General features: G+C 40.1%; 1 protein-coding gene and 1 long non-coding RNA gene across 2 annotated transcripts; both read left to right on the top strand.

Annotated features, from left to right (window-relative positions):
- Positions 1-165: 165 nt before the first annotated feature.
- tmem19 (transmembrane protein 19) lies at positions 166-7,231 on the top strand. The gene is made up of 8 exons (XM_080421483.1): positions 166-344; positions 798-950; positions 1,503-1,616; positions 2,327-2,464; positions 2,813-2,889; positions 5,222-5,399; positions 6,303-6,512; positions 6,680-7,231. Exons 2-8 carry the CDS (start codon positions 821-823, stop codon positions 6,838-6,840), a joined length of 1,008 nt encoding a protein of 335 aa, XP_080277609.1. The 5' UTR covers positions 166-344; positions 798-820; the 3' UTR covers positions 6,841-7,231.
- Positions 7,232-8,940: 1,709 nt separating this feature from the next.
- On the top strand, positions 8,941-11,981 carry LOC308079710. Its single transcript, XR_013932626.1, has 4 exons — positions 8,941-9,026; positions 10,056-10,146; positions 10,906-10,983; positions 11,093-11,981. It is a non-coding gene; the product is annotated as an uncharacterized lncRNA (long non-coding RNA).
- The last annotated feature ends 2,371 nt before the right edge of the window (positions 11,982-14,352 follow it).

Genomic DNA, 14,352 nt, shown 5'->3' with positions numbered 1-14,352 from the left:
AATAGAATATAGGTTTTGTTTTATTTTATTGGTTTGTTGTATAATCTCTAGTTCCACACTCCAGTCCAGCTGGTGGCGGTAATGCTTCTAATAGTTGGTTTGCCAAGCGCCAATAAACCCAAAAGAAGAAGAAGAAGAAGAAGAAGAGGGAGAAGAAGAAGAAGAAGAAGAAGAAGAAGAAAGAGGAGCGCATCAAAACAAAACGTTCCGACATCATTGTGTTTTTTTCATGTCCTCCTCAGTCTTTTGAGAGATAAAAACAACGACATCAACAACAACACAGGGTTGAGTTTTTACATTATGGAACGTCGTGGTTTTACTCAGAAAGACCTCGGGATTTACAGGTTCGTTTCTAAACATGACGGGTGCCTGATGACCTGACAGGCGTTGAAAGCACTGTCTGTTTGCCTTTAGATATGTAGGAGTTCAGCTAAGCTGAGAATGTAGGGCAGAGCCATTCTAATAAATGGCTCTGATGTAGGGTAACGTAACGTGGAAGGTAGATTCATACATGTTGTTAAGTGTGTGTGTGTGTGTGTGTGTGTGTGTGTGTGTGTGTGTGTGTGTGTGTGTGTGTGTGTGTGTGTGTGTGTGTGTGTGTGTGTGTGTGTGTGTGTGTGTGTGTGTGTGTGTGTGTGTGTTATCCACACTGTCTATGAAGCTTGAGGTTCAAGAATTCCATTGCCTATAATTCTTCTACCAGCTGCTGTGTGTCTGAAAGTATACACTCTTAAACCTTGAAAGATGAATTAAGTTCAAACCATTTATTGTATTCATATGTTGCTTTATCTTTCTAGGTCTTCTGTCATTGTCACAATTCATGCTTCATAAGGATGATGAGGTGTTGGTGAAGTACATCAAGATGGTGACAGAAATTATAGTGCTCTGTGGCACTTTGGCCCTTTCCCTCTCCTTCTGGGTCATATCCATCATAATCAGTAGCTATGATGGTGAGTGTGTAATAGCAATGATTGTCAACCATTTTAATTTCAAGGACCCCCCAATTCGATATCCATTGACACCAATTGTGGTCCATCCAGGACCACAATTTTTATCTCTGGAACCCAACTTTATACTGTAAAATCCTCAGTGTTAATTTAATTTCTGAGTGTGTCCAAATGGACCTTTAACATTCTCTTGAGTTATAAACCTGTATCTATTTGGTAACTAACAGTCATCTAGCTGGGGACCCTGGCTGGGTCCCCAGGATGGGATGAGAGAGTTGAGATAAGAATTAATTTTATTGGAGGTCAATGTAGACAACAATGTGCACAGTAAAGTGAAAATTGTAATGTCAGCAAAGGTGTAAAAAAAAAGAAGTTTTTACTTGTAAAGATTTATCATAATTTTAAACTGAACTGCAAGTCGCAGGTTTTACCCCTTTGTACATTTCATGAGGGTTATCTCAAGATGTTTGTATTCAGGAGTGAGGTTTCTGTGTCTCTTGCCTTCTGCGATTCATAAGTGATCATTTATATGTGCCTGTGTGTGTATGTTTTCAGGCACGCTGCAGCCCGTATCACCATGGCGATGGTTTTTCTCCATCTTAGTTCCCCTTGTGATATCAGTCAGAGCGGTGAAGAAACGCAGTTTGGACTACACAGGAGCCCTGGGAGGTCTGTCTATCTCTGTGTTTATTTTTGGCGTGCATTCCCCCCAGATAAGGGATGCTGGGGGTTCAAGTGGTTAACAAAAGTGGCGTTTTAAGCATATCTTGATTATCGCGATAATATTGTTAATAGCAATTATTTTTGCCACAATAATTGTGACATGTTCATTATATTGTGGTAATTGTTTTTAAAAATAGCAAAAAATAGCAGCTCTACAAGGGTGAGCTTGTGGATCTGCTATTTTCGCTACTCATTGTACAAGAAGTATAGTTAACTTGTTGTAAAATTATCATTAATTGGTCTGCTCCGAAATCAAAACAATTACATTATATTTTAGCTGCCTGAATCCTGAACTGAGTGTGAGAATGAAGAGGTCTGGCTGATATCTCTCAAAGTTGTTGGTAGTTAGAAGAGTAGCCATTTACCAGCACACAGATTGTGCCCTTGCTTACGTACACAACGTCTCCCTCCTGGCTCCCAGCTGTGGAATGTACAATTATAAACGTAAATTGCCTAGCTGTAGCCGTAAGGCAGTCTGGACCCCCTCGAAAACGAGATAATACATCTCAAGGGGTTTTTCCTTTCAATAAAGGTACATAGTAACTAAATATAGACATTTTCATCTTCATTAAAACATTTTGTATTGTACAGTAATTATCCTACTGCACAAGTCTGGTAATTGGAACGGTTTTGTTTTATTTTACTTGACTCTCCAGCCCTCCTGGTTGGCTTTGTGCTGACAATGGCCAACTACAGCTTCTTCTCTTGTCTACTCACCTTCTTCTTAACCTCCTCCAAACTGACCCGCTGGGGAGGAGCAAGGAAGAAGAAAATAGATGCAGAGTACAAGGAAGGTAAGACATTACTCTTCATCGTTGCTCCTTCTCTGTGTTGTGCCCAAATTATTCTGTTTCTATCTCTGCATCCCTCCTTCCATTACTTTAACCACTTAAAAGTAGACTTAGTAAACTGGATCTTGGTTTAATCTGTAGTACTTGGACTGCTTTTTTCCATCTACACCTTGTAGATTGGCTATTTTTGGCTAATGTTTCCCCCAGAATATGCGTGCTGGGGTTCAAGTGGTTATTCTCTCCCATTTCTCATCTCTTTTATCGCTTTCTCTCCGAGTCTATTCTTCCCCGTTCCTGCTAATCAATCTCTTGCTCTCTCTCCCTCTCTCTTCCATCTCCTCTCTCTCTCAGGTGGTCAGAGGAACTGGCTTCAGGTCTTCTGTAATGGTGGCGTTCCTACAGAACTGGCGCTGCTTTATATGATAGAGGTACAAACACACACCTTACACTTACACTGAGACACATTGCTAGAAACGTGTCGCCTGCACAACTATAGTTTTCCTATGGTACCTGGTGTGCGCTCCTCGCTGCTTGTAACGTTATCAGGAATTATTGTTATTAATCTTACTGGTGAGCTGTATCTTAAACTGGGCTTGGATTACAGGACTTTCAAAATCTTAACACATTTTGAAATCTAGTTGCATCACACACTGCTGGAAAATCTTATAAGATTCTTAAACATGCACACACTGCAAGATTTTCAAATAATGGGGCATCACACATTACAGGATTTTATTGAGACTGAAAAATAATGCATACCCCCCCCCTCTCTCTATATATATAATTGTTAACACATTGAATGCCAAAAACGGTCCGGACCGTTTTTGAGGATCCAAACGAGAAGTGCCGAAAACGGTCCGGACCGTTTTTGACCCAATTCTATTTTTATACATGTGGGCCACGTGGGGCGCTAAAACGAAACTTTGACATCACCCAAGGCGTTTCTGAGAAGAAGAGGCTGGATCTGGCTCCATGTCAAAAATCCTTCCGGTCGGCGTTTTCAATGTTATCTCCTTGACTAAAAGCTTAATATCTCCATTTCTTTTTAATCTGGTGGAAACGAGCCGTTTTCGATCGGCGATCACGCTGCAATGGAGGATCGCGTTAGAAATATTATTGTTCCAGGCGTTAGTCGGGACCCTCCGCCGTCTCGCACGCACGCTTTGTTTACATGCACTTCCGCGTCGGGGCTTCCACACAGGGTCCCCACGGTCATGAAATTCCTGGAAATATTTTGAAATAAAAATTGAAAAAATCCAGTACTGGAAAAGTTTTGGAATTGATCAAAGGTCCTGGAATTTATCAAGGGTCCTGGAAAAATATTTGGCTATGCATTGTTTTTGGCAATTTTTTTTTTAATACAAAACATTTTCATAAACATGTATAACATTACACAAAATATGTAACATAAGTAGTTTTTCGCCGAACGGGCTGTGTAACACCCCATCCGCACTGCCAGCGATGCGACGTGACGCGAAGCGAGCGGGCGATGAAATCTCATTAAAATATATGTTTTTGAAGAGACCGTCCTGACCTACCGCGAGCGACAACGAACCGTGCAACGACGTCGTCCACCCCTCCTATTTTCGCTCGCAGGGTCACTATGCCCTAATTTTGCACGAAATGTTGAATGAAATTGTACTATTTTATATTCTATGCTTTATTTTTGCTACACTGCCTATCTTTGGGCATTGTACATAGGAGTAAGAGACACATTATTGCGCTGAATGATTGTTTTATAGGCCTGGAAATTGGGCTAAATATTCTGGAAAAGTTTTGGAAAAGTTTTGGAAATTCATTGCTAAAAATGTGTGGGGACCCTGTCCACAGCACGAAACGTATAACGCAAGTGGATGGAAGAAATGCAGGCACTCAACGTATAATATTTTAATAAACCTCTGGCACCCAATGTGTTAAAGGGCTATTATTCCGTCATCAGCCAAAAAAAACATCAGTCTTTTTTGTCTCCGAAAGTTTTGCTGAAAATTTTACCTTGGAGATCATCTGGGCAGGAACATGCCGGGCCTGACTATGATAACCAAAAATGTGCTGAAATGCACATCAAAAACACGATTGTTCCCCTTTAACCACAGTTATACTTAGTTGAAAGGGGTCGGCTCTGTACTTGGTCCACTCTCTCCCCCCCCTCTACACCAAGTCTCTTTGTCAAAAATAGCCGATCTACAAGCTCACAATGCATTGCGTTGCAAGTGCAACGGGTTGTGAGCTTCTAGAGCTGCAAATTTTAGCTAATGTTCCCCCAGAATACGAATGCTAGTGGTGAAGGAATGCACCTCCACAACTGTCTAGCTGCTGGTCTCAAATCCTTCCAGAATCCAGACCCTTCCATCTATGTCTCCTCTGCACTGTCTCCTTATGAACTTTACTATTAATTGGTCTCATCGAGGAACAGAAGCGTAGCCACCGTAGAGGCTGCCTGCCCAAGTGAGCTCTTGCCTGCCTCTGAAAGACTGACCGAAGGGGGAAAAAAATAAAACGCTTTGCCCCCCGACGTCTCTGCTTAACGATAGATGGACGGGGAGCAAATCACCTCCCCCTCAACAACTACTCCAAATATGTCCATACTGTGAGCGTCACAAACTGCAATCTGTACATTTCTTTTTCTTGTTTAACGTACATTGCAATAGATCTTTCTCAATAGACATATGAAATTTTGCCCACCCAAAATGTAAATCCTGGCTACGCCACTGTCAAGGAATATGGAGCTCAGCTGGCCATTTATTTGATGTTTTATTTCAGGTTGGGCCAGGTGAGATACCAGTTGATTTCGGTAAGCAATACTCTGCTTCCTGGATGTGTCTGTCTCTACTGGGTGCACTCGCCTGCAGCACAGGAGACACCTGGGCCTCAGAGGTTGGGCCTGTCCTCAGCCAATCACCACCAAGACTCATTACCACTGGGAAGGAGGTCCCAGCAGGTTAGAAGCCCATCATCCAATCTTGGAAGGCTGTTTTCTAATAATTGTCTGTCAATTGTTTCAATTGATACAAATAATGGATCATACTTTTTTGTTAGTCTGATGAGTAAATCAGCCTTTAGTGTTATGACATTATGACAAAGATTTTTTTACTGTGTTTTGTTCAACAAAATGGAGTAAAGTTTTATGCAGTCTGACTCTTCCTTCCATGGTCCTGGTCATATATGGATGTGAGATGGGTAACAGACATTGGTTTGGGTAATTCTACTTCTGTAAACGTTTGAGTAAAGATGTTATAATACAGATCATCATAATAAGGCGGGCTGTACTCTCAGAAGTTTCACTGTTGAGAATCATCAGTGTCTGTGAACATGTCCCCCTACTCTGTAGCCAGTATCAAGGGAACTAGGGATGGTCGTATTGATATTAAAATATCGATATTTTTGATACTGTCATTTGATTTTGAGTTTTGGTCCTCACATTAAAATAGAGTGTTTTCTTAACTGTTGTATTTTTTGTTATGAAACCAAATCTAACTCTGACAAAGTGAAAATGAAATGTAGTATGAAATGGGATCGGAACTACTCCATCCTCTCCTTCTGTTCCTTACTGATTTTTTCATATACACACCATAGATACACACATGCAACCCATGTCATGCCATGAGTCACACAATGGCAGAGGAAAAGAGAAATATTGAGAACACACTGCCCCCTGCTGTTAAAGACAATCAATGATATTTCATATGTGACAGTTATAGCATGGCCTTTGTACTCAAAGAAGAGTTCAGAAATCATTTCAATTGGTTAACCTCAGGAATATCCTACCTGGTGCTGCTAAATGATTCGTTTTTTTTAAAGATATTTCATTCATTGATTTCACTTTCTCTTCTCTCCCGTTCAGGAACCAACGGAGGAGTAACTCCTGTGGGATTAGTTGCTAGTTTCCTGGGTGGGCTCACTGTTGGTGTGGCTTACTTTTTAACTCAGCTGCTAATGATCACCGACCTGCACCTGGCCGACCCTCAGTGGCCAATCATAGTGTACGGGGGCATGGCTGGCTTGTTGGGGTCACTACTGGACTCGTTCCTGGGAGCTAACATGCAGTACTCAGGTACAGACTGCTACAGTAACATGCAGTACTCAGGTACAGACTGCTACAGTAACATGCAGTACTCATTGGTACATGACATGAAAGACAGACAAAACTACATGATCATCTCTCTCTCTCTCTCTCTCTTTCTCTCTTTCTCTCTCCCTTACTCCCTCTCCTGCCTCTAGGTTTTGACACCAGTATTGGTAAGGTAGTGAGTTATGAGTCAGCCACCACCTGGAGGATCTGTGGGAAGCCAATCCTGGACAACAACTCTGTCAATCTCTTCTCCTCCGTCCTCATTGCCATCATCCTGCCGGGGTTCGCCTGTTGTGTCTGGCCACAATAGACTGATGCACAGATGCATTGCATACACATTCAATATTAATAACATGCACCTTTTTGCCAGCACACCACAAGGAATGTGGTCTATTAATGCCATTAGATTACATTGTAATCTGCAGACTGACTGATATAATGCCATTTGATAACTAGATCAAATGGCATTTGATCAATAGATCAAATGGCATTTATCTCAAAGTCAACTATGGAATCTGACAATGTCATCAGATTACAATAGACTGATACACAATATATAAATATTGTGGTTGCTGATTACTTGGATTATGTCATCCGAATCTGAGAATGAACATAATTGTAACTACTCAACAGAGACACACACACACACACACACACACACACACACACACACACACACACACACACACACACACACACACACACACACACACACACACACACACACACAATGGCTATTCTTGGCTTCATGCTTGAACTATTCACATTTACCACAGAGACTGTGTTAACACAGATAAGCACACACACACAAATGCAGGAAAAGTCATCCTGCTTGGAATGGTGGCCCAGCCTTAGATGGGCTTTATCCTGTGTTCAAGAAGTAGTTATGTTTCACAACTAGAAAATATGTTTTTCAAATGGTCAACTCCAGGAAAACAAATCAAAACATGGATGACCACAGGAAACTTTGCTTCAGATGACAATCACAATACTAATGTAAATGTATAATAAATGTTTTATCATAATTCTTTCTGTCATGTTTTTGTTGCTATGACATCAGTCTTGACTTGCTCATGTCGGGGAGATCTGACATTTTACCTGAATTTCCAAACTAAAATTTCAAGTTGGGCGACTTCTGTTTTACAAGTTGGCGGTAGTTATGCCACGTTTGAATGTTTACTGGCCATTTTGGTCATGTGTTTTTGTATGCATTAGGGTACTGTTTTTTAAACATGGTCAAATGTAATGATGTATGATTTACAAGGCTTTGGGAGAAGATTATATATCCACATACTATATTAAATAATCTTTTTAGAGTGTAATTGATTGATTGAATATTTTATTAGGCAAAAAATGTAAACGGCACAATTACATTTATAATACTTTGTCTAAAAGGTCCGTCCCAAAAAGTCCTTGTGGTCTTGTTTCCATTGGGGTCCTTGGTATTCTATTCATAGACATATAGGCTAATGAATAACGTGTTTTTGTTTTACAATTACAGCTCAGGTCATTAAACAACATATTTGCATATTCAGTCCATAGAGGTACAGTCAGACAGTCCAATCACAAATGTATTTGACAATTGGCAAACGGTATTGAAAAGTATAGCCATTATTAATGAGAGGACCTATGTGTGAAATGGAATTGCAATGGAGTGTCCAGTAGGTAAACAGAGGAATAGGCTACTACTAGTACTACTGGTGGTGTTTTTTTGTGTGCATATATATATTTGTTTTGTTAACTGGACATTTTTGAAAGTTATTATTTACATTCTTCAAAATTTATGTAGATTATATTCATCCAACATGGCTTAAAAGAAAAAGTACGTTTTGCAAAAATATCTATGTATCTATGCTATGTGGACAGTTAATAGAGTACAGTTAGTCATCCTGCCCTCCTAATGCGTGAGGGGGCCGTGTTTTTTCAATTACTTTTTTCATTTATTTTTCATATTTTTTGGGGAAAATGAAAAAAATTAAATACAATAAAAAAAATTAAATAAAATAAATGAAAAAAGTAATCGGAAAAACACGGCCCCCTCACGCATTAGGAGGGCAGGATGAGTCACCAGAACCAAGGACGGGTGTTTTTGATGAATCTAACATGGTTAAAGTGGAGTTTGAAGTTACAATGGGTTTGTATAGGAAGGGGGCGTGTCTGATAAAATGAATATCAAATATCTAAATAATGAATCAAGCAACTTAAAAACTGTCTGGGGGGTTCACAAAGGCCTGAGTAGATGATAAAATGACCAAAAGTTTTTTTGAAAGTGAAATATTCCTTTAAGTAGAAAAAACAGCTTTGGCACACAGAGCAGACTGTTTCCAAGTAGGCGTGGTTGTTATGACGGAGTGGCGACAGCCAATGAAACGGCCCTGTTTGAACACGACAAAGTTTGAAAGGAGTATTTCTAACGATGAAAGAAAACAACACCAGCTGAGTCAATCACCACCAGAATCTACCACAGATCACACAACACTGTTCAACGAGAAATAAGTGAGTTTTTGTGGTTTTTAACTTAAACAAAACATTTAAATTTCACGAGTTTGAAACTTTCATTTCAAACTCGTGAAATTTCGCAACTCAACAATTTATATTACGACAACTACCGATCTCTTGTCTAAAGGCCGTTCACACTGAGCAGTCTGAGCACTGTAACTACCGTTCACCATTGTATTTGTTGTGGCGTGAAGACTATCGTAGATGTATTTGATCGATTTTCACATTTGCATATCCATCAACCCCCCAATTGTCACTGGACATCCGCCAGTAAAGTCCGTATTACTCCGTCCGAACGTGTACAAATTCAAAATATAACGTGATGAACCGGTAGCCCCAAATGTTACGTTGGCATTCGGAATCTTTTTGCACTGTATTAGTCCGTATTTTTCAATAGATATGTGTTTTAATCCCATCTGTGGCCGAACGCCATTCCTGTCCTCCCCCTCGTTTACTTAACTTCCTATTTACATTGAGTGTAATACTGGCTTTCACCGGATGCGCTCCGTTACTACTGCCCATTGAGGAATACACGGAATTTATGACAGAATCCGACCGACACAGGCGGGATTAACACGCATATCTATTGAAAAATACGGGCTAATACAGTGCACACAGGTTCCGAATGTTGAGTAAATATCCGGGGCTACAGGGTCAAAACTTAATGTTTTCTTGTCCATGTACGGAGAAGTACGGGCTTTCCGCGCGGATGTCCAGTGACAATTGGGGGTAAAAGCCCAAGACGATCATAGATGCGAAAGTAAAAGTCAGACTCTATTAAATGCATCTACGATAGTCTTGATCTAAGGCTAAACTATTTTAAAACTATTTGTGTAGTTCTAGTGTGAACGGCCCTTAACAATGATACTACAGGAGCAAATGTAGGCAGTGAAGGATTTTGCATAGGCCCAAATCCTTTATGAACTGGTTAACGGTTAGACTTTAGAACATGGCGTGACGCGTGATATTTGTTTTGTTGTTATATAATGTGTGTGTGTGTGGCTTTTACTTGTGTTCCTCGCACAGATATGGAGAGAGGAATGAAGTTACGGTCAGCATCCTGTTCTAATCAGGTTCCTGTCACTCCTCCTGCATTGAGAAAGGAAACTCAACTGAAGTAAGTCATCTCTAGGCCCAAACAGTGGATCGGGACCCATCTTTGGGTCGTGGACGACTTTTTTTGGGGTCGCAAGTAAATATCTAGTTCTTTCCCATTTCCTACATTAAAAAAAAGGAAAATTTAAAATAACTTTTCATCAATTCAAAACAATTCCAACATTTTTCTAAAGTATTTGATAAATAAAATGAGAATTTAATTTACATGAATGATTAAGTAGTGAAAATATCTACACGCTCGCAAAGCGACGCGCTGTGAGCTTGTAGATCTGCTATTTTCACTAGCTTGGGTCCAAGGCAAACGTTTCATTTCTCTTTTGGGTCTTGAGCTAAAAAGTTTGGGAACCACTGATGTAAGCAGACTTGTGCGCACGTCCATACGGGTGATAAAGGAACAAACAGTGGAATATCCATACGAATACTGCAAAATGTTTTGACTGTACTGTGTACTTCTGTTAACCTCAGTCTTGAATGACCGAGACGTTAAGGATTATTTATTTTGCCTCTTGACATTTTTTTTTTTTTATTTTATTATATTACTATTCCTGCATTAATGTTAATCATGGCATTTTCCTGTCTTCATTTTTCATATGCACTGTATAATCACTTTAATGGTATTTACTTTTTTGTTTAAGAAAGGTGCTACTACCAATAGCTATATGCTAATTACATGAACTTTTCTTTCTTGCTCTTTTTCTCCCTCTTTCTGGATGTCTGGAGCTAATATATTTGTTGGTCATTTTATTTCCCCCTTTTGTAGGTGCGACACCTGTAGTCCAACAGACGGCCTTTTGTCACCATGTTCCCGACACCTGCTAAGGAAGACTAATAAAAACATGTAGGTGGACATGATACTGTGTGTGTGTGTGTGTGTGTGTGTGTGTGTGTGTGCGCACGCACTTGTGTGTGTGATTGTGACTCTTTGCCATTTCTCGTCCTTCCTGTAGGCCACCCAATCCCTCTGTTGTGAGCAGACCTGATGGTCAAGACAAGGAGAACACAGTCCAGAGGTAGACGGTAGACGTTTGGTGGACATCGACAACTTAGTAGACCTTGTTCTTTGATGAGTTCCAATTTGGTATCATGTGATCACATCTCCTAAAGGGTGGATGTCCCCCTTAATTCACATCAATTGTGTTCTGGCTTCTGTGAAACTGATGATAAACATAACAGTATCATTGGAGAAGAAGGAAGGGAAGTTAGCACACTGTAACTCGGCTCCCAGTAGAAAATGTATTCTAAAAGTATGACATGTCAAGTATGTCAAACCTTTTGAATACATGTTCTACTGGGAGCCGAGTTACAGTATGCAAACTTCCCTTCCTCCTTCTCCAATATACGTTTTCTTTTTTTTTTGGTAAACGTTTTTGTTGGGTGCTTCCCTTTGGACTCTTACTAACAGTATCACCCACTGACACTTCAGGTCAATGTATATTATATACTGTATGATTCCAAATAATTGTATTTGATTGTAATTCACACAATAAGAGTTGAAGACGCCAAGTTAAAAAAGAGACCCATGAACAAAAAATCTGCTGCCACTGGTAGTATTACTGCTACTACTAAACATGCTCCTACTACACTACTGCTACTACTAAACATGCTCCTACTACACTACTGCAACTACAACTGCTTTACTTTTTGTATACTACTGTATTAATTTCCAATACTTGTAGGCTATTCTTAGTAGTACACTACTGCTGCTCATGAGCTATGTTACCCAAACTGTTGGTCTTTAAACCCTGATTTGTGACTTGCTGCTTCTATTTGGTGAATGTATTCTACTGTTTGCACTTTAAATGCACCATTCTGTACTTTATTATTTGTTGAGCTATTAAAATTATATTATTCAAAACAAATGTCAGTGTTCACTAATCTGAATCATGTCCCAAATCATGTAGTTGTCCTGAAATCTAATTTGTCATTGCATTATGGGATATTAAATCCCAATATACTGTGTTCTGACCAATATCAGTGCATACTTGTACTTGTCAGACCCTTACACTATTACACAGTATACTACTCAGCATGCTGATTAGTATAAAATGCTGAGTAATTGTTTTTCTGTTAAGTGCTATATTGAAGTGTGTGTGTACTAGATACCGTATATATCTTTGTTTCCACATAAAATATTTGGAGATAGATGTTGATACTACTGTATATGAATCCCTGAGGAGCCAAATGAATTAAACCGACAGAGGAAATGTCCACATGTCTCCTCAACTCCAACATCCATGCCTGTATGAGAGTGAAAATGTACAGTATATTAGTCGGGCACTAACATGAACCTCTTCAAGGTTATAGTACTCTGCTCTTTGCACGTGTTCCTAAAGGTGCTTCTTGTAGATTTGCATATGTGCTGTCATATGTTCTACAGAATGCAAAACAGGATCCGTTACAGATGATTACACTATGTACAAAGTACAAACTGACTAGACTATTCAGAGACAGAAAATATTCCTGTATAAAGTGTCTTCAATCTCCCGCAGACCATACATACTGTTTTCTCCTGCCCAAAACGTATCTCTTTGATACTTTTCTCCGTCACCATGTCCCTTAATTGATATTCTTAGAGCATCTACTGCAGTGGGCAGGTTTACCAGATGGCACCTCCCTATTAGGTGTGCCGGACACTGATTTGAAATGTAAATCCTTTTCCTTAAGGATTTACACAAGACAAATGGGCTGAGCAGTAAATGAATAGCTCATTGGGCAACTTGGACACAGACGTGAGGAGGACTGTTAGGTGAAATAATCAGCACATGTATCAAGATAAAGCCAACATTTTTAATTTATACGTTTTTAAAATCTCACACCCAGCATCACAGCTACTATCAAAACAGGATGAAGAACAGCTTCCCAGGGTGCCTCTTCATTATATTCATCATCATCACCACCACCACCACTCTGCATGCGCTGGGATTAAGAAGGCAGTTCTATGTTGTTCAAATTGATAAAACCTGGCAGGAGGCCAGAGATTACTGCAGGAGTTATCACACAGATCTAGCAACAATCAGGTTGGTTTCCACTTTTCCTGATATCATTTGTTCTTTTGATCTATAGCCCTTTAAATTAGTGTTTCCCTGCTAGTCACACAGTCAGAAAAGTGGTAGTTGATTGAAGACATACAGTAGCTTCCCTGGGAAAGTGTAGAAAGGAATATACCTGGAAAGAAGTTTGACTTCCTGTCAATATTCTTTATCTTTTCAGTATACAAATAGTGTTACATGCTGCCAGCACTTGGTTAAACAAATTAGTTACTCATCAAGAAACATCAGTTTTGCACATGAAAATAAACAAATCACCAGAGAATCATTATTGGGAACTAACTGTAAGGACTAGATCGATGCGTGCACCGGCCTACTCGGAGGCCATGCAAGTCGGGAACAATCTGCACAACGTCCCCCGACTTGTATCATACAAGTATCATTGGAGAAGAAGGAAGGGAAGTTCGCACACTGTAACTCAGCTCCCAGTAGAAAATGTGTTCTAAAAGTATGACATCTCAAGTATGTCATACCTTTTGAATACATGTTCTACTAGGAGCCGAGTTACAGTGTGCGAACTTCCCTTCCTCCTTCTCCAATGTACGTATTGTTCAGCAAGTATTTTCTGAACAACATGCTCGGGGGCCACGTACGTCGGGAATGCACACCCCAACCATTTACACTACAGTAGTACCTGTTCTTAGAGTAGCCTACTCAATGCAGTATCCACTAACATATGACCGGCCAACTAAATATGGAGGTATGGGGACTCCTGATGTCGACGTTGGCAAAGCGGCACAAACATGACGCAAAGCCTATGGTTTTTCGGTTTTCTGAAACCGCTGGTCTGACCGAATTGCCACTTAGAAGGCCGTTCGGCCGGACATTGCCCGAGTTATGCCTGGGCCACACAGACATATGGATAACAATGGATTTAATGCATAACAAACATTTATTTTCTGAATGAATACCTGAACGGGCTGCACTATTAAAAATGAGGTGATAAGAAACATTACCGATTGAACAAATGTACCCAAGAAACGTTAAAATAAAACTTTAATCATTGTTCAGGAGCCAAGATGAAGCTGAATCCCTCTGGAACTCACCATTGAGTTACACTTTGGATGACTTGAATGACTTCTGGATTGGGCTGCATCGTGACACCTCAGATCCCACACTCTGGAGGTGGACAGAACTGGCGGAAACCCCCATGGGACCCA

The sequence above is a fragment of the Gymnoscopelus braueri genome (genome assembly GCF_963280865.1).
Source record: "Gymnoscopelus braueri genome assembly, chromosome: 23".
Taxonomy (NCBI): domain Eukaryota; kingdom Metazoa; phylum Chordata; class Actinopteri; order Myctophiformes; family Myctophidae; genus Gymnoscopelus; species Gymnoscopelus braueri.
This window is presented reverse-complemented; position numbering and strand designations above follow the sequence as displayed.